The sequence below is a fragment of the Vitis riparia genome, chromosome 16, assembly GCF_004353265.1.
Source record: "Vitis riparia cultivar Riparia Gloire de Montpellier isolate 1030 chromosome 16, EGFV_Vit.rip_1.0, whole genome shotgun sequence".
NCBI classification, from domain to species: domain Eukaryota; kingdom Viridiplantae; phylum Streptophyta; class Magnoliopsida; order Vitales; family Vitaceae; genus Vitis; species Vitis riparia.
The window spans coordinates 18,772,582-18,791,082 of NC_048446.1; the positions used below are offsets into that span (position 1 = coordinate 18,772,582).

The 18,501-nt window shown below is 35.0% G+C and overlaps 3 protein-coding genes across 3 annotated transcripts; 2 read left to right on the forward strand and 1 right to left on the reverse strand.

Annotated features, from left to right (window-relative positions):
- The first annotated feature begins 222 nt into the window (after positions 1-222).
- LOC117934111 (heat shock protein 83-like) lies at positions 223-3,378 on the forward strand. The gene is made up of 4 exons (XM_034855729.1): positions 223-467; positions 590-731; positions 1,183-1,463; positions 1,577-3,378. The coding sequence occupies exons 1-4, from the start codon at positions 330-332 to the stop codon at positions 3,128-3,130; spliced, it is 2,115 nt and encodes a 704-aa protein (XP_034711620.1). The 5' UTR covers positions 223-329; the 3' UTR covers positions 3,131-3,378.
- A 1,231-nt stretch (positions 3,379-4,609) lies between these two features.
- On the reverse strand, positions 4,610-7,610 carry LOC117934192 (40S ribosomal protein S10-1). The gene is made up of 5 exons (XM_034855832.1): positions 7,545-7,610; positions 7,396-7,453; positions 6,184-6,463; positions 5,953-6,088; positions 4,610-4,841 (listed from the first exon to the last, which is right to left on the reverse strand). The coding sequence occupies exons 2-5, from the start codon at positions 7,445-7,447 to the stop codon at positions 4,767-4,769; spliced, it is 543 nt and encodes a 180-aa protein (XP_034711723.1). The 5' UTR covers positions 7,448-7,453; positions 7,545-7,610; the 3' UTR covers positions 4,610-4,766.
- A 2,409-nt stretch (positions 7,611-10,019) lies between these two features.
- On the forward strand, positions 10,020-17,802 carry LOC117933586. Its single transcript, XM_034855017.1, has 9 exons — positions 10,020-10,464; positions 10,732-10,830; positions 10,970-11,085; positions 13,907-14,100; positions 14,316-14,421; positions 14,523-14,842; positions 15,368-15,446; positions 15,549-16,727; positions 17,152-17,802. Exons 1-9 carry the CDS (start codon positions 10,391-10,393, stop codon positions 17,481-17,483), a joined length of 2,499 nt encoding a protein of 832 aa, XP_034710908.1. The 5' UTR covers positions 10,020-10,390; the 3' UTR covers positions 17,484-17,802.
- The last annotated feature ends 699 nt before the right edge of the window (positions 17,803-18,501 follow it).

The window sequence follows — 18,501 nt, forward strand, 5'->3', positions numbered from 1 at the left end:
ATAACGCGGCAAATTTGTCTAAGAAACCGACCATACGACGCCGTTTCCAATCCCTAAGGCATTATCTCAAGCCACACGACGTCGTTTTGAGGATGTCCAGAATACAGTAGAAGAATCCAGAAACGGGAGGAGACGAAAGATTTTCGCTCCCTTTTTCTCGGGAAATTACTGGAAAGGGAAGGCACCAGAACCCTCGTATCTTCGATATAAATATATTGAAATGCTCACATTTTTCCACCGATCAAGAGCTTTGCAATTTGGCAAGAAAAATATCCAGAGCTTTCGTTCAGTGTCGCGCGCCACAAACTAGTGTTTTGTGTTGGTTCTGAATGGCGGATGTGCAGATGGGAGAGGCCGAAACCTTCGCCTTCCAGGCTGAGATCAATCAGCTTCTGAGTCTCATCATCAACACTTTCTACAGCAACAAGGAGATCTTCCTTCGTGAGCTCATCAGCAACGCTTCTGATGTGAGTTCCTTTCTCTAAAACTGTGTTTTCAATTTTAAAACTCTCTGAATTGATAGAATCGCATGTATTTGAATTGGGTCTTGGTTGAGTCTAGACTCTGATGGTGTGGGATGTGGGTGTAGGCCTTGGATAAGATTCGATTCGAGAGCCTGACGGACAAGAGCAAATTGGATGCGCAGCCCGAGCTGTTCATCAGGATTGTACCGGACAAAGTTAACAAGACCCTCTCTATTATTGACAGTGGCATCGGAATGACCAAAGCAGGTAGAGATTTTGACTAAAAAAATTGAGTTTGTCCCGCCCCTGTTTGGCTCCGGAGAAAATTGAGCTTAAAAAGATAGAATTTTTTAATAATAGTTTGCTCACATGGAATGGTTCCGAGATTAAGAGTTAGTGATTCTTCTAACAGAAAATGAACCTTAGAGAAACAAACCTAAAATCCAAATTTGTTTTTATTTTATTCATACTCTCCAATGCCTTCCATTCAACTAAACGGAGTGTTTGGTTGCTGGCCAAGTTGAGGAAACGAACAAGAAAAAGAAGTCAGTAGAAAGAAATCTAGTCTCATGAATATAATTTAGTTTTGTTCTCAATTTTTTTTCCTCTATAACCACACAGCATCATGGGCTGATATAGGCTATACCATCATTGGATCATGCTCATGTTTTAAGCCATTTGGTCTCGCTTTGATTGATTAATTCATTTTATTATTCAGATCTGGTGAACAATTTGGGAACAATTGCGAGGTCTGGAACCAAGGAGTTCATGGAGGCGTTGCAGGCTGGAGCAGATGTGAGCATGATAGGCCAATTCGGTGTAGGGTTTTACTCAGCCTACCTAGTTGCAGAGAAGGTCATTGTGACAACAAAGCACAATGACGATGAGCAGTACATCTGGGAGTCTCAAGCTGGTGGGTCATTCACTGTTACCAGGGACGTTTCTGGAGAGCCGCTTGGGAGAGGAACCAAGATCACCCTCTTCCTCAAGGACGACCAGGTAAGACTTCGATTCTATTAAACCCTGTCTGCCTACGTAAAAAGTTGAGGGGGGAAACGAACAGTGTTTTTGGGTTATTTGATGTTGATTCTGATTTGTGATAATATGAGCAGGTGGAGTACTTGGAAGAAAGGCGAATCAAAGACCTTGTGAAGAAGCATTCTGAGTTCATCAGCTACCCAATCTATCTCTGGACTGAGAAGACAACTGAGAAAGAGATCAGTGATGATGAGGATGATGAGCCCAAGAAGGATGAGGAAGGAGCTGTTGAGGAAGTTGATGAGGAGAAAGAGACCAAATCAAAGAAGAAGAAGATCAAGGAGGTTTCCCATGAGTGGCAGCTCATCAACAAGCAGAAGCCCATCTGGCTGCGCAAGCCAGAGGAGATCACCAAGGAGGAGTATGCCTCATTCTACAAGAGCCTGACCAATGATTGGGAGGACCATCTTGCTGTTAAGCACTTCTCGGTAGAGGGACAGCTCGAGTTCAAAGCTATCCTCTTTGTCCCAAAGAGAGCCCCATTTGATCTGTTCGACACCCGGAAGAAGATGAACAACATCAAGCTTTATGTGAGGAGGGTGTTCATTATGGACAATTGCGAGGAGCTCATTCCAGAGTACCTCGGATTTGTGAAAGGCGTTGTTGATTCTGATGACTTGCCACTCAACATATCTCGTGAGATGCTTCAACAAAACAAGATTCTGAAGGTGATCAGGAAGAATTTGGTGAAGAAATGCATTGAGATGTTCAATGAGATTGCGGAGAACAAGGATGATTACAGCAAGTTCTATGATGCTTTCTCCAAGAACTTGAAGTTGGGTATTCATGAAGACAGCCAGAACAGAGCTAAACTGGCTGATCTGCTCCGATATTACTCGACCAAAAGTGGTGAAGAGATGACAAGTTTGAAGGACTATGTCACCAGGATGAAGGAGGGCCAGAAGGACATCTACTACATCACTGGTGAGAGCAAGAAGGCAGTGGAGAACTCTCCATTCTTGGAGCGGCTAAAGAAGAAAGGATACGAAGTGCTCTTCATGGTTGATGCCATTGATGAGTATGCCGTCGGACAATTGAAAGAATATGATGGGAAGAAGTTGGTTTCTGCAACAAAGGAAGGCTTGAAGCTTGATGAAGAGAGTGAGGAAGAGAAGAAGAAGAGAGAGGAGAAGAAGAAGTCTTTCGAGAACCTCTGCAAGACCATCAAGGACATTTTGGGAGACAAGGTTGAGAAGGTGGTGGTCTCTGATAGAATTGTGGACTCCCCATGTTGCTTAGTGACTGGGGAGTATGGATGGACTGCAAACATGGAGAGGATCATGAAGGCTCAGGCATTGAGGGACAGTAGCATGGGTGCTTACATGTCAAGCAAGAAGACCATGGAGATCAACCCAGACAATGGGATCATGGAGGAGCTGAGAAAGAGGGCTGAGGTTGACAAGAACGATAAATCAGTGAAGGACCTTGTGATGCTCCTATATGAGACTGCCCTCCTGACTTCTGGGTTCAGTCTAGATGATCCAAACACATTTGCAGGTAGAATCCACAGGATGTTGAAGTTGGGTCTGAGCATTGATGAGGGGGAAGAGGTTGGTGAGGAGGATGCTGACATGCCTCCTTTGGAGGAGGATGGCAATGAGGAGAGCAAGATGGAGGAAGTGGACTGAGTGATTAAAAGGTGCAAGTCTAGCCCTTTCTTATGAGTATCTGGTGTACCGTGTAAAAACAAAAAGAAAGCAAAAATGAGGTGGTGTCCAAAGGTAAATGGTCTTGAGTGTTGTAGGGTTCCCTTCTGTTAATGTTTTTGGTTTGTTTTGTTTCGAATTTTCAGGATTGTGTGGGTCTTTTCATTTTGTACAATTGAGTCAACATAAATACAATCGAGTGAATATAAATTGGGGTTCCTTTGATTCCATTCATGTTGTCATAAGGTTGTCTGATGACCTTCCATACGCTAATTTCCATTAAGTAGGAATGGGTTTTTTTTTTTTCTTTTATTTTTATATTTAAATAATTCAAATGATCATTGGCATAAAATAAAAAGTGATTCTAATATAAATGAAATTTCAAAAAATTTTAATTCAACACATTCCGATTATTGGAAGGTATTTTAATTTTAAAATGTAAGTTATTTTTAAAAGTACTTTTCAAAAATTAAAAATGAAAAGTATATATTGTAAATTACTTTTTATTTTGAAAAATAACTTTTTATTTTGATTTTGTTAAAAAGCATAAATGGTAAATGCAATTTACATATTGTAAATTAATTTAATTCACGTTTTATTAAAAATAACATTAATTTTTTAAAAACAAATAAGTTAAAAAATAAATAGTTTTTAATAAAATATAAATACTAATAATATAATAAAATCATAAATTACATTTTTTTATGAATATTATAAAAATATAGATATTAATATTAATTGATTTTTTAAAAAAATATTAAATAATAATAATTCAAAAATAATAATTTCTAATACTATATATATGATTTTATAATTTTAATAAAAATGGCGGATATTAACATCTTATAAGAGTATAATTAATTAATTTTTTATGAATAAAAAATAAATATTCAAAATTAATAATTATTAATACTAGTCTATTTTGAATGAATATAAAAATAAATAAATTTTAACTTTTTAAAATAATATAAAAAACAAATAAATTTTAATTTTTTAAGATATAAAACAATTTTTTTTTAAAAAAAAATTCATTTATATTCCATTTTTAACTTAATATTGAAATGAGAACAAATTTTCAGTTTAACCTTATATTACCATTTGTATCCAAACACAAGAATTGGAATATCCAAATACATTCCTATTAAAAATAAATAAATATAAAAATAAAATATTCATTTTCATAATCAAATAAAAACAAACAAAATATTCATTCTTATTCTTCGTATGCAAACATATCCAAACAATATATTCAGTCTCATTCCTCATTCATGTTTACAAAACATGCCCAAAAAAAGTGATTGGAAATGGGACATCACAATAACTGGCCAGGTTTGGGAAAGTCAGAGAAGGATAAACTTAATGTTATCTAAAATTTTACTCTAGTTACTGGCTTGCAGACTAGTTTAAAAAATTTATATGAATAATCATGACGTGAAGTGTAGAGGAGTTATTCTTTCCATCAACAATCAAACTCAGCAAAACTTATATATCTCATAGTAAGCTCAATAATGTACTTTGGATCTAACACCATGAAAAATTCAACACGTCCATCAAATAAGTTCTTAAATTTGAACTCCTAAAATTTCCAAAATTATGAAACTTAAGGCAACAACAATTTTCAAAAGTTTGAGCTTGATGGTGCAGCACCAAAACCTCCACCTCCTCGTCCAAAGCCAGGCCTTCCACCCGACCCCTGCAGAGATAAAATGAGCAAATTAAAATGGGGGGATACAAGTGTGAATCCTTCAAAGAAGTATGTTAGGCACAAATAACCAGTACAAGACGCCACAAGAGAGGTTATGACAAACAGAATGCCTTTCAGATGTACAAATAAAAATGGATAATAAAAGCCTGAGATTCTGATTTGCACCTCTTTAATCCTGACTAGACAGAGGACAAGTGCTCAAGACTGAAACAACCCTCTTTCTTCCCCTTCCCCCCAAACCTTACTACTCATTAGTCTAAAAGCTCACAGGCTACCATCACTTAGTTTCTGACCTGACAACTGAGACCGTTTCCCCTCTCCCACTTACTGATTATGGGGATGCTAATCCCTCTCCACAAACAATTTGAAAGGCATTGGAGACTAAGCTATAAATTGGGGGTAAAACAATAAAAACACACACATGAAACCCATACAATGCTAAAGCAACAAAATATTTGATGTCTTCCAGGTTAATAGTGGTTTTCCATAACCTAATCCTTCAAAAGTCTTGAAACCACATAATAGGTCATTTTTTATGCAATATCCTGCACATGATGTGTCATTGGTATGGTCCAGCACACTCCAAGGGATGATAACCTAGTGCACACACAAGCACAGTTGCCCCCAAGCAGATGAATAACTCTGTGCATGGACTTGGGAGTCACCAAGTGTGTTTGAAGCCCCTTCACATAGCTATATCATGTTGAATGAATCCCATCCCTTTAACATAGTTGTATCATGTTGAATGGGTTCCATCAATGAGAATGCCGCTGGCTATCTATATGACATCACCAATTTAGTTACATCCCCTTGAAACATACAATAATACCCAAAGGAGGCCTTAGTAGTATCATGCATCTTCTCATTGTTCCAAAAAAACCATACTCAAATAACCATGTAACTTACAAACTTAGAAGCTCGTGCAAATTAGAGTGTGATAAGATTACAACCACCATATGAAGCACATAAAACCTTGAAATGTCATTTAAGCATCTACAGTAACAACAATTAATTGATGCTAAAAAATAGGATGAAGCACTGCATAGAGAAATAGACACCTTCCGATATTTAATGCTAATCTTATGAGAGATATTATTACCCTAAATGAAGGCTGGAAGTCAGCAGGAGCTCCTCCCTTGTCACCACCAAACTCGCCTGGAGGGCCACGAGGGCCTCCACGATACCCATCACGATCACCAAACCTGGGACGGTCTCCATCAAAGCGAGGCGGGCCACTAAAAGCTCAAAACAATTTAACACATTAATCAATATGCCAAGTGAAAAAAATCTAAGAACCCGACATAGAAAAAAATGATAGATATAGAATTACCGTGGACGGTCACCAGGTGGGCCACCCATTGGCCGACCAGGGGGTTTCACAGACTTCTTCAAAGTGGCAGGCACAATCTCTGATGGGAGATTCAGGTAAGTCCTAAGAAACTCAATCCCATCATTAGTGAGGTACCAGTAGTAGTGCATCCATGCAAATGTCTCCCGTACATATTCCTTTGACTTAAAGCTCTGCATCAACTTAATCACCTGCAGATTTGGAACATCAATTTCTGGGTGTTTTGCAAGATTGTAGTCCTTCTTTGCATAGCAAACTCCCTCTGCACACATGCAAAATATCACATATAAGAAATAGATGAAACATGATCCTTCGTTTTGTTGCCAATAAAATATAGATGAGGAAAACTAATGAAAACGGTGGTTTCAATAGAATATTGAAACAGAAAAAATAAATTCTCTTTTGGTATCTCAACCAGCATTTCTTGATGCTTAGGGAAATGATATAACATCTCTACCATACTCGGAGTACAGAAAACTGAAATCTTGTTTTTCCTCGAAATGATCCATCCAAAACAAGCAAATTGTTTAGGATGAATTTGTTTTGGGAAAATGTAGCAAGAAAAATGGGAATGATGAAAAGTAAGAGCAGAAAAGAGAATGAAAAAAAAACCACAAGTTTTAGCCAAATAAGGTTTCTTTCTCTACCATCTCCCCTTAACTTCAGTCCTACTTTCTTTTCAATCCTATTTCACATCTCATGAAGACTGCAATTGAAGGACTTAAAAAGGAAAACCATGTTCAAAATGTTTTCAATTGTCAAAGTGCTCAAATATCGAGAGCAAGATTATACTGTTTTCCCAAAATGCTCCATTTTCCAAGAAATCCTTATCGAAACAGTTTCAGACAAGGAGCTAATAAACATATTTTCTGTTTCCGTTTTCAGCTCATCTCCACGGTCGAACAAGCCGTAATATTTCTTCTAATTCTTTCCCTTTCCCTCTTCGTCCGTAGATCCAAACAGCCACACAACTTTTCAAAATTTTGGGTCCCCAGGGAACAACGCCTCATTAATGCATGCCTAAAAGTACTGTTTGACCTAATTGAACCAAGTCTCTCAGCTTTTCCAAACAAATCAATATAAAAACATAAGATCCCAGAATTTCTAATCCTCTTTTCTACAGATTCTCGGTACCCAAACAAGAAAAAACAACAAAACAAATCAAGTAAACGCAAGTAGAGGAGTGAGACAAACCTTGGAAGAGGTACTTGGAGATCTCTCTCCGATTCTTCTCGGGGATAATCATGGCTGCACAATGGAATTAACAAAACAGTTACTTCACAGAAACACAGATTTGCAAAGAGAAAAAGTGCGAAACGCTGAGGAAGACTCGCCATGGCTGCGGTGAAGTTGCGAGAGAGAAGGCACGCAAGGGCAAGGGCTAGGGCTTCGCTCGCAGTTGCAGTGGAGAAGCCGAAACCCTAGAAAATTAGATATTTATATCTGAGTTTTGGAGGCCTTTATGGGCCTAGCCCTAGGGCTTTCGAGATTGGGTTGGCCAGCCCAATATGGATCAATAGGGTTGGATTGGGTTGTTGGGTTTAGGCCCAAAGCATCCCAATGCATTGATTGCCCAACGTATCGGGTCACAAACACGACACTAAGTGGTAAATCAATGCCATGATGTGGTTAGATCGATTGTTTTAGAAAAAAGTAGTGGAATTCACATGATCGGTTTATACTTTGAGTCACTTTTTAAATATAAAATATAGAAGCAAATCCAAAAACTTAACACTTATTACTTAATAAATAAAGTTGATTTTAAGTTAAATTATATTTAAGTTGTTAAATAAAATTGATTTTAAGTTAAATTATATTTAAGTTGTTAATTAAAAACTTATTATTTAATTTTTACTTTAAGTATTAAGGTTCTTTGATAAAATTAATTTAAAATTTATTTTAAATCATCAAATTAACATATTTATCTTTTTAAATTATAACTAAAATAAAAGAGATCAAATAATAATGGAAGTTGTAAAATAACAAAAAAATCATAGAGATAATTAGAAATAATATGAATACAAATGTATAATGAAGATATAAACTTAAAAATAAGTTAATTATTTTTACTTATTATTTAAATTTATTTTTAACTTTTAAGTTATATCATTAAGTTATTTTACCAAACATATTTAATTTATTAAATAATTTAAATTAAATTATTATGTCATTTTAAATTATTAAGTTAATTTACCAAATACTCCCTTAATATAATACCATTTTTTTTAGAAGTAATTAAAGCGACTTGAGTTTAAAATTTAACTCAGGCCACAATAGTTTAATAGTTATAAGTTATGAGATATTTAAGTCACGATAGTTTAATAATTATAAATCACAACATATTTTAATCTTAAGATATTGATTTAGTTTGATTTTTTTTTATTAGGAGATAGAAAAATGAAAATTAAACCAATAAAGTTGGTTTTCAAAATTTTAAAATTGAACTAATTTTTATTATTATTGAAAATCAAATCAATTTGATCATTCTAATCCGTTTGGATTAGTTTTATCGATTGTTTAATTTTCATTTACACCCTTATTAGCTAAAGGAGTCAATAAAAACTATTAGAAATTGTAATTCCTAATGATGATTGAATGTCTTATTATTTCAATAATAACCTAATTGGTCAATCGATTAGAAATTGTAATCTCTCTTCATCAACACATCTCCAATGAAACTTTATTGACATACCTTGGTATATATTTTTGAAATATTTTGATAAAATAAATTATTTTTATATTTATTTTTATAAAACAATGACATATATGGTGAATCTCAATTAAAATTAATTAAAAATTTTATTTTGTAACACTCAATGGATTTTTATAGTCTTGGACATAAATAATCATTTTGGTTTTTTTAATACAAAAAATTAATTTTTGAAAATTAAAAATATTTTCCATTTTATATTAATTGTTTTTTTTTTAGCGAGTAAGAGAAATTAACAATTCTTTTATATTTCATGTTTTTATCAAAAATAAAAAAATTTAATACCAATTAAAAGGAATAATACATGTTCTTTATTTTCATTGGTAGAAAGAAAAAGAAACATGTTTTTTATTTTTTTATTTTTTATATAAAACATAAAAAATAAATAATTATTAATTTATAGGGATATTAAAAATAAGATTTTAATTAAATTCATTGTAAAAATATTATTTTATATTTTATTCTAAAATTTTAAATTAATAAACATAAATTAATTAATTATTTAAAGGATAATTATAAGATTATTATACTTATTTGGGCTATTTTGATGATTGGGATATAAGAATGAAAAATGAAAATAAATACTATTTTAATTATTATGATAAAATTTAATATGAAATTTATGTCTTTTATGATAATAAGACAATTTATTAGAAACACAAGTTAGGACCTGTTTGATAATTATTTTTAAGAATAATTGATAAATAAAAAAGACAACAAAAAATTATTTTTTAAGGATTTTTTTAAAAATAATTATATAAATTTATAGAATGATTAAAAATAAAACATTAAATATAAAAATATTTTTAAATATATATTAAAAGTATTAAAAATATTTTAGGTTTTCAAATAGACTTTTATCCTACGAAATATCATAAAATAGTTTTCAAATACTATTTTTTCAAACCATTTTTGAAAATAGTTACCAAACGTGTCTTCGCAATAGCCAAAATTTCAATTATGTACATTAAATTCAAATTAAAAATTTAATTAATTAATTAATTATTATTATTATTATTTATTTTTGTTTTTTTGGTTTTCCTCCCTATAGATATATATATGCTACAACTTTCTCGCTCCCTGGGCATGTAATCCATGTGGGCCTTGGACCTGGCTCCACATCCTCTTCTCTTACATCTTTGATTTTCTCATATTTTCTATTCTACCAAACACACATTGCATGAGAAAGCCCTATGAATTTTCCCGAGAGAATCCTTTTAGAAAACTTACATATACTGTCACTTCAATTCTGGAAAATCCGTGTTTGTTGTTCTCTATGGAGTGTTGATATACACAGTGTTCATAACACCACAACTCAATGTTAGTGTGTACATGTGAATCTCTCTAGGGCTTTGTATTCAATACAGAGATGGTAGCATTGATAGGTGATTGAACTTGGCTTTGTAGAGAAGTAAGCAATTGTAGGCAAAGACACTGTGATTAGATTTTTCTTTTGGTAGCGTTTTTTTTCGTAGAAAAATGGACTCAGAAAATCAAGATCGGTGTTCCCCGGGAAGGTCGGAACCGGATGAGACCTCTGAAGGAACTCAAAAGTAATTCTAGCTATTCTTATTTTTTTTGTTGTTGTGATTTGTGCATTAAGCTGATGGTTTTGTTTTGCAGCTTCTGCTATATCGGCTGTTTGGTTGTTGAGAAAATGAAATTTAGAATTTTAAGGTTCAGTGGGGTGGAGGATTTTGGTTTTTGAGTTCGCGAAAGAATAAAAAGTTTAAACTCCAAATTTTAGTTTATTTTTTTTTCCAGCATTTTCTTAGCAACCAAATGGAAAATTATTGTTTGGTTTTGTTTTAATGATGCAGACAGTCAAGGATTTCATATGCAAGGGATTTTCTTTTATCTTTAGCTGAGCTAGATGAATGCAAAAATTTACCAAGTGGATTTGATTCATCCCTCCTAAGGTAAGAAGCCACATTATTTCGTTGGCTCAATTGTTGTTGCTGCTGCTGTTGAATTCATTGATTTGTTTGCATTTCGATTACTATTTTACTATTACGGGTTCGGGGTCTGTATAGTTCTGATTCAAATGCTATGGAACAGTGAATTTAATGATCCTATCAGTGGCATGTCAGAATGTCAAAGAGTAGCTTCTAATCAGTCATTGCATAGTTTCAAGAGCAGTGTATATGCTTCATCACAGTCCAACCATAATTCAGGTGTGTGGGTTGAGTTATTCTCATTTTACCATTAACTCTTTAATGCATTTTTTTTTTCTTTCATTTTCTCTTCATCACTTACGTCTATGCATTTTTCAGATACTCCTGCAGCATGATTCTGTTTAAGACAGCATTTTGACATTTTTTAACCTAGAATAATTTTCATAGGTGAGTTTTGAGTATGGAATATGTTGTTGTGTACGTTACTTTATTAAAAAAATTATGATTGGTCCAAGTTGATTCAGACTTAATTATCAATCATGACATGTGGTTATCTATGTAGTGTTGTGAGGAATATGCAGATGGAAATGTTTTTCCTTTTAATATGTGGTTCTTAAATAAATCTGGGGTGCTTTGTAATCTACTAAGATATTGTAGCTGATGTTAGATCTCTTAAAGAAAGGAAAAAGTTGAGTTTGTATTAGAGCTGGTGACAGAATGAAAGCTAAGTTTGTTTTGTCATCTGCAACAAGGATCAGGAGTTACACAGGTAAGGAGGAAGGAGCTACAATGATGAGGACAAAGCCTGAACAACATGAGATGAAGTGGTATAGAAACTTGTTGGCCTAAATAAAGATCCTAAGTGTGGTGAGATGGTGAAACAGGATATCCACAAACTGTTCCATGTGGTTTAGTTTTTAATGAATTAAGTTTATAGTATATGAGCATACCTTCATGGCTTTTAGTTTAAGAATCTAGGCTTCATCAGACCTTTCTTGTGGTGGATTTGTGAGACCTTGGTCACAAATATGTGTTGAAGCCTATAACTGTTAACATGTGGCTCCATTTCTCACTCTTAAGATCAGAAACATAAAATAGTTAGTTCCATGTTGTAGGTCTCACATTTCTCAACTTCATCACTGATTATGCACATGAAGTTTAAAAGTTAACTCAACAACATCAGTATTACGAGGTAACTCAATCAATACCTCTATGCACATGATCAGCCCAACATTGAATTTATTATGGTCTTTGTAGTTACTAGTTACGTTAATATAGCTTCCATATGCGACTTGCCCTCTACATGGTAAGATGGGGATAGTGCTTTTGTTTAGATGGATCGATGGATAAGTGCTTTCACTGGCTCAGGATATTTTCTTTTCTAAACTCTCTTTTTATTCAGTGGGTATAGCAGCAATCTCACCATATGCGTAAGAGTTAATATTTACGTTTGATGATAAGTAAACAAGCGTCATATGGTCTTGTTGCTATTAGTTTGTATTTGGTTCATTATTATGCATAAACAGAACAAAAGTTTATTTTCCACGTTTGAAAGTTATGCAGGCTCCTGGAGAAGGAATTTTGGGTATCTTGGGTTTTTTCTATCTACACTTTGTCGCATGTTGAATCACGCCAAATATGACTTCTTAGTCTTCTTTTGTTGTTCTGCATCTACCATGTACTGTTGCCATATTGGCATTAGGTTGACGTTTGTCAATGTCTAAGTGGCAGGAATTGGTCCTGTATTTGTGGTTTTTTGTCTGAGCATGTTGGATTGTACTTGAGAATATTTGATGCTATGGTTTACGATGACCTTAACGGTGTAAAAGTTAGCATTTTTGGACCCTAGTTCCATTGAATGTCAATGTGGCCCTTATGGTTTCTTGTCAAATTATGAGCACATATGTGTATTTGATCCTTTTAATCTGGGACCCATTTTTGCTTGACTTGTTTTTGAACATCAAAGAAAATTAGAAATAATCGGAAATGATTCTCTGAACATCTCATGAATCCCACCCCCAACCACTCTTGGTTTTGATACCATCTTTCATGTGCATTTACTGCCTGCCCTCTTATAGTTTGTTTTAATTGTTAGAAGATTTGAATTATAGCTTCTTTTAGTTACTGACTCCAAATTTAGTAATTAATTAAGTTGTTAAGTGAATTTTTTAGGTTTTTTCTAGTTGTAGTGTTAGATTATATTTTTATAAAATTGTAAAGAGTGTTAATTAGTAGCCTTTTATATCAAAGGTGTATAAAGCAGAATTTCTACTTAGAGTGATATTATAAGTATAAACAGAGTAAGGAATTATATTAATCCAGACCCAACCATAGGTGATTCTGCAATCGCCTGGATGGATCTCCAAGGTTCTATCCCAGGTTTAGTTTCTCTCTCATTTCTCCTGGATCTAGGTGTTGATTTGAGGATGGTTCTTATTTGAACTTCCTAGTGTCATTTTGTGAAATTTCATAATTGTTTCAGTACTTCATCTGTGTCGTGGACTTATGATGGAAAAGATCCATTCCACTTTTGAACATTTTTGAGTAGTTCATGACGGGAACTTCTGAGGCTGGGGGCAGTTCACAATAAAATCACACGATTGAGGCAATGGACTAGATTTTGTCTTCATGACATTGATCATTACCACTCTATGCATTGTACCATATTAAGGATCTGTTCTATGTTGCAGAAGGCCTTGGTAAAAAGCTTGAATTTCTGAGGACTTGCAGTGATAACATAAGTTTGTGCTTCTACAAAGAACTGGAAGAATAAGATTTTACTTGTGGTTTGCTTAAAAATGCTGTCTGTCCCTGTTGAGATATGGACCCAACCACCTTAATTGCCCTGTACATCTATGTAATGTGCTCAATTATCTGACTTACCATTCAAGATAATTAAGATTTTATAGAATGATATGTTATATGTGCTTACATTATTAAATGGCTTATATATTCTTTTGTCATTGTTCAATCCTACATGATTCAAATAAAGATAGAAATTTCCTTGGTTTTATCCTGACTGCCTCGTTGATAATTACCTAATGGAAGTCAGAGTTATTTGGCTCTTGTGGCTTGTTGAACCATTCACATCATTATGCAGATTCTGGACAGCAGAACGTTAAACAATATCGACGTCCTTGGCAAAAATTTCAGTATGATGGGGTTTTGGGAAATGTTGCTTTTCCAAGAGTATATGCAGGTGCATCTAGGGCTTCAGCTCCAACAGCTCAAGGAAGTGGTCTTTATCAACTCAATAGACATAAAGAACCATACTGTCCTTTACGCCCTTTTGAGGTCTGCTGGCACTATATTTTTCTTCCATGCCAAAGCATTAGAATAATCAGCATCTGCATATAATGTCTATAATTCTGGATTGCATGTTATGGGAAATATGTTCTTTCCACCCCCCCTCCCCCCCAACTTTTCTCAGTTCAGAAGAAAAAAGGAACTAACTGAACTTTAAGTTACAGACATCTGGTCAATAATTATAATAAGTTCTATTCTTTCAGTTTGTATGTGGCTTAGGGAAGCAGAATATAGACTTGTACAATGATGAAACCTTTGGCTCTGCTGAGTATCTAGATCGTGAGACAGCAGAGGAAGAAAAGAGAAGAGGTAAATTTCCTGTTTGTTTGCTTCTGCCTTTTGTTTTAGTGATGCATTTTTCCTTTCAATTAATGGGCCTCCTATTGCTAACATTAACATCTTCTACTCAGTTTCATTTGAGTTGATGAGGAAGGAACAGGAAAAACCAATTCAAGAGCAGAAGAAACAAAATGATGATGGACATAAAGAAAATTTTGACCCAGATAATAGCACACTACTCAAGGATTCTGCAAATGATAATAGTATAGTGAATACAATCAATGGATCAGAGGAGTGTCTGATACTGCCAGCTTCAACTAATGATCCTGCAGAGGTTTCTCTTCCTGCACGGCTTCCTGCATCCAGACCTGTTATACCCCCAGGTTTTTCCAACAAGATCCTGGAGAAGAATCTTGGAACAAAACCCTTAGCCCATTCCCCTTTATCAGAGGTAGTGAGCTAATACTTAGACGTGCTTGTTGAAAATATCATGCAGATAGAATTGATGCTCTTCTATTCCTCTTAATTACTTCTCAACTCATGCATATAGAGTTGATTTTTAAATGGGGTATGATACTTCTGATGCTGTGATAGCCTCTTGTAAGTATTGATGTCTCCTTTTGTTGGTTTATCTACTCTAAATTTTTATCCAGCAGTTTTTCACATTCCATATTGCAAGGTTTATGGTCATGGTTTTAACAGGGAAAAGGCGGAAAGAGTTCTCGTTGTTCTATGATACAAGCTGTTAGGCTGATGTAGAAACATTAAGATGAATAACAAACAGAATGTAGTAAAAAGTGGTAGTCCATCACTGTAGTATTTGTATCATAGATTTCCAGCTTTTGCATTTCTAGATTTCCAGCTTATTAATTTCTTATCTTTCTGCAAGTATGTTTCTAGTCACTAACAGTTGTATGATTTCTTAATCATGATTTCTATTAAAAATTGACATCCTTCAGTTTTGTTGCTCCATCAGCATGATGATGCTAAAGCTGAATGCCCTGGGAGCTCCATGGTACATTCTTCCAATTTTGCTCATCTGCTTTGTGAAGAAGGTATGCTTTTAGGGGTGCTTCAATATTTCAGAATTTATTTATTTATTTTAACTAAATGAGTTTTTTCTTCCTTTAATCTCTTGGATTCACACCTCATTTCAGAGAAGAAACCAGCTGTAGTTATCTTGTCTAGTAAAGAGAAAGGTGGAACCCAAGTGTCTGGAGTGAAGACAGCAGAAGTCAATGATCGCAACTTTCCAAACTTTTTTTCTGAAATAAATCAACTTACCTGCAAACCTATAATACCTACCTCGACTTTTGGTACAGAGGGAATCTCTGGGCAGTTAGTTAGTTGCAATAAACCTTCTGTTACTCCAGCAGTTCTTACATGTGAGGACCTTGAACAATCTATTCTCTCTGATATGAAGGAAAATAATTCAACTCAGAATCATTCTGTGCAAAACTGGAGTCTTTATGCAAAGGATGACCAACCAAATTCTGCCAATGATAATGGCTCATCTCAGTATCTTCTTTCTTTATTACAAAACGAGGTGAGCCTGAAAGATCTGGCGGCAGCTCCCAATAAGTTTTCTCATCCAGCTGTTGATAAATGTGGTAGATCCATTGTGATTAGTTCTGAAGACATGGTGGCCTCAGAGTTTTCTAAGCTGGGTGAGTTTAATTTGATAGAGGGAACTCGAACAGGCTCTGAAGGCTTTGATGGAAAAGATGGTTCAACAATTGAATTATGTCTGCCTGAAGAGGACAGTTTGATTACAGTGGATGATCCGATAATCCCTCAATACTCCATGTTTAAGCCCACTTGGAATTCACTTGAACCAAATTTTACTACACCAGCTGATAATATTGCTGTACAACTAGCAGATCTAAATCATGTCCTCGGTGATGAAAGATCTGCCATACCAAGTTTGGAAGGTTCACCTTTCCTTCGTTCTTTGTGTGGCATAATGGGCTCAGAGACTCCTTATCATGATCTGCATGCACAGAAATCTTACCCACAATTTCAACACTCTCGAATGGATCCACAGAGGCCATCTAATTTTCTGTTAGATTCTCCTCAACTGAGTTCTCAAACCAGGTCCATGGGTTGGAAAAACTATCGCCATAGTCCTCGAACCCCCCATTACACCTCTGAGAATGTTCATCCCCAATCTTTTGCCTACACTCCTGCAGCGCCAACAAGGTTTGATTATCCAGTTCATAATTCATTACAACACATGCCAGATGGTTTTCCTGTTAATCAACCTAAGTTGAATTTGCAAAGGTTTCCCCAACATCATCAGCAACCTAGGTATGGGGGCTTTGGAGTGGCAAATACAGGTAAAGCACTCACAATCTATTGATATCCTTTTCCACCACCTCATTCTCTTGGTAGATTGGATGTGAATAGCCTTGATTGACCCTCTCTTCTATCTAATTATATACTACACATTCCCAATCAAGGGATCAATGAATTTGTGGAAATAGTACCATGTTGTTGCCTTCTTCATGCAATTCCAACCTCTTAAAAGTCTGGAATCAGAGATAACAATATGGATGACCAAGTATTTGGTGGAAATTTACTGAAGATGTTGTCTTTTGCCATACAAAAATACACCTAGAATGCCATTAATTTTCTTAGTAGCTGAATTTTATTTTTACTTTTTTATTGTGGTTTTGATCTCTGGATCATTATTCATGACAGAATAGGGTATTCAATATATGGCTTCTGATGGTTGCTAACAATTTCTTGTGGTGTTGGTAGCTCCTGCTGTTCGTGGAAAAAGCAATTCAGGTGCATTCCATAGGCCCATTGAGATGGTATCAAGAGCAAGGCAGAGGTACCCTTATGCTGTGGATGAGACATTCAATATACCCAGTGAGATGCACCCCTTTGCCATGGGTGCAACACTCAATAAGCCCATGGAAACAGAACAGAGTGCAAAGCAGATGCACCCTTTCACTGTGGATGCGGCATTCAACATGCCCATTGAGATGGAAAGGAGAGGGAGGCAGATGCGCCCTCTTACTCCCCGTGTCCGTGGTCAAGGGACCTATAACAAGCAGTTCAATATGGGATTTTGGAATGGACAGTAGGATGAAATTGGCAGGTAACGGGGTTGCATTGATCACAACTCCTTGCAGCAATGCTTATATTAATCTAGCTAATTTTCAAGACTCTTTGCAAGACAATAGTTGGAACTGGGTTGGTTATGTGGATAGATAAACCGAAACAATGAGGGAACTCTTTCTCACAAGTCCTTCCCCTAGTGTTTATATTGAATTACCTAATTTTCCAGACTGTTGCAACATAGTTAAGCATTTAGTGTTTCCTTTGCAGATAACCATTAGTGTAGTTATGGGTATAGAGACACAATGAAAAAAATAAGAAGAGGAACTCTTTTTCATAACCCGTGAATTCTTCTAGGCAACTTGCTTGGGTTTCTTCATCATGTGTGCATTTCAGGACTTTTACAGGCTACTTGGGATGATGAGTCTTATTGACATGGTCAATTGGGTCCATGTTTTTGTGAATTAACAGGTGATTTCTTTTAAGCACTTCAATTCTTAAGAGTATGTTTGGGGTGTTTTTGTTTGAATTGTTTTTTCCTTAAAGTGTTTTTAGAAGAATTATGATAAGTGATTTTTTAACTTTTTAAATTTTGCCAGACGTATCATTCTTCTTTGAAACGTTTTTTTTTAATGTTAGAAGCGTTTTCTTAAAGCATTGTCAAACAAACTCTTAGTTTTGTTAGGACGAAAGAACTGTTCTCACAAGGGTTCATGATCAGGGAAAAACTGAATTATTCCCTATTGCCATGACAAATGGCTACAATCCTGCCACTATTGAAGTGCCCTTTTTAAGCAGGTGACAGAGAAGGAATGCATTTTTTTTTCTTTTACCAGCTACTGTTTCAATTTCGGGTGGTTGTTAGGTATTAGTTAATAGTAATTTAAATGCTTCTCTACACAGAACACTTAGAATCCATGGAGGTTTTGATTTTGTAAAAGGCAGAGGAGAACAGAACATCTTAAAAGTCTCATCAGTGTGCTATTATATTTGTCAGGTAAATCGTTGGTGGTTTGTTCAAGGAACTTAGCGCTCAGACACAAG

Coding starts and splice junctions, on each gene's coding strand:
- LOC117934111 (XM_034855729.1), top strand. CDS start 330: ATGGCGGATGTGCAGATGGGAGAGGCCGAAACCTTCGCCTTCCAGGCT. Junction 468..589: donor TCATCAGCAACGCTTCTGAT/GTGAGTTCCTTT, acceptor ATGTGGGTGTAG/GCCTTGGATAAGATTCGATT. Junction 1,464..1,576: donor TCTTCCTCAAGGACGACCAG/GTAAGACTTCGA, acceptor TAATATGAGCAG/GTGGAGTACTTGGAAGAAAG.
- LOC117934192 (XM_034855832.1), bottom strand. CDS start 7,447: ATGATTATCCCCGAGAAGAATCGGAGAGAGATCTCCAAGTACCTCTTC. Junction 6,464..7,395: donor CTCCAAGTACCTCTTCCAAG/GTTTGTCTCACT, acceptor GCATGTGTGCAG/AGGGAGTTTGCTATGCAAAG. Junction 6,089..6,183: donor CCACCTGGTGACCGTCCACG/GTAATTCTATAT, acceptor TTGAGCTTTTAG/TGGCCCGCCTCGCTTTGATG.
- LOC117933586 (XM_034855017.1), top strand. CDS start 10,391: ATGGACTCAGAAAATCAAGATCGGTGTTCCCCGGGAAGGTCGGAACCG. Junction 10,465..10,731: donor ACCTCTGAAGGAACTCAAAA/GTAATTCTAGCT, acceptor TTAATGATGCAG/ACAGTCAAGGATTTCATATG. Junction 14,101..14,315: donor GTCCTTTACGCCCTTTTGAG/GTCTGCTGGCAC, acceptor CTATTCTTTCAG/TTTGTATGTGGCTTAGGGAA.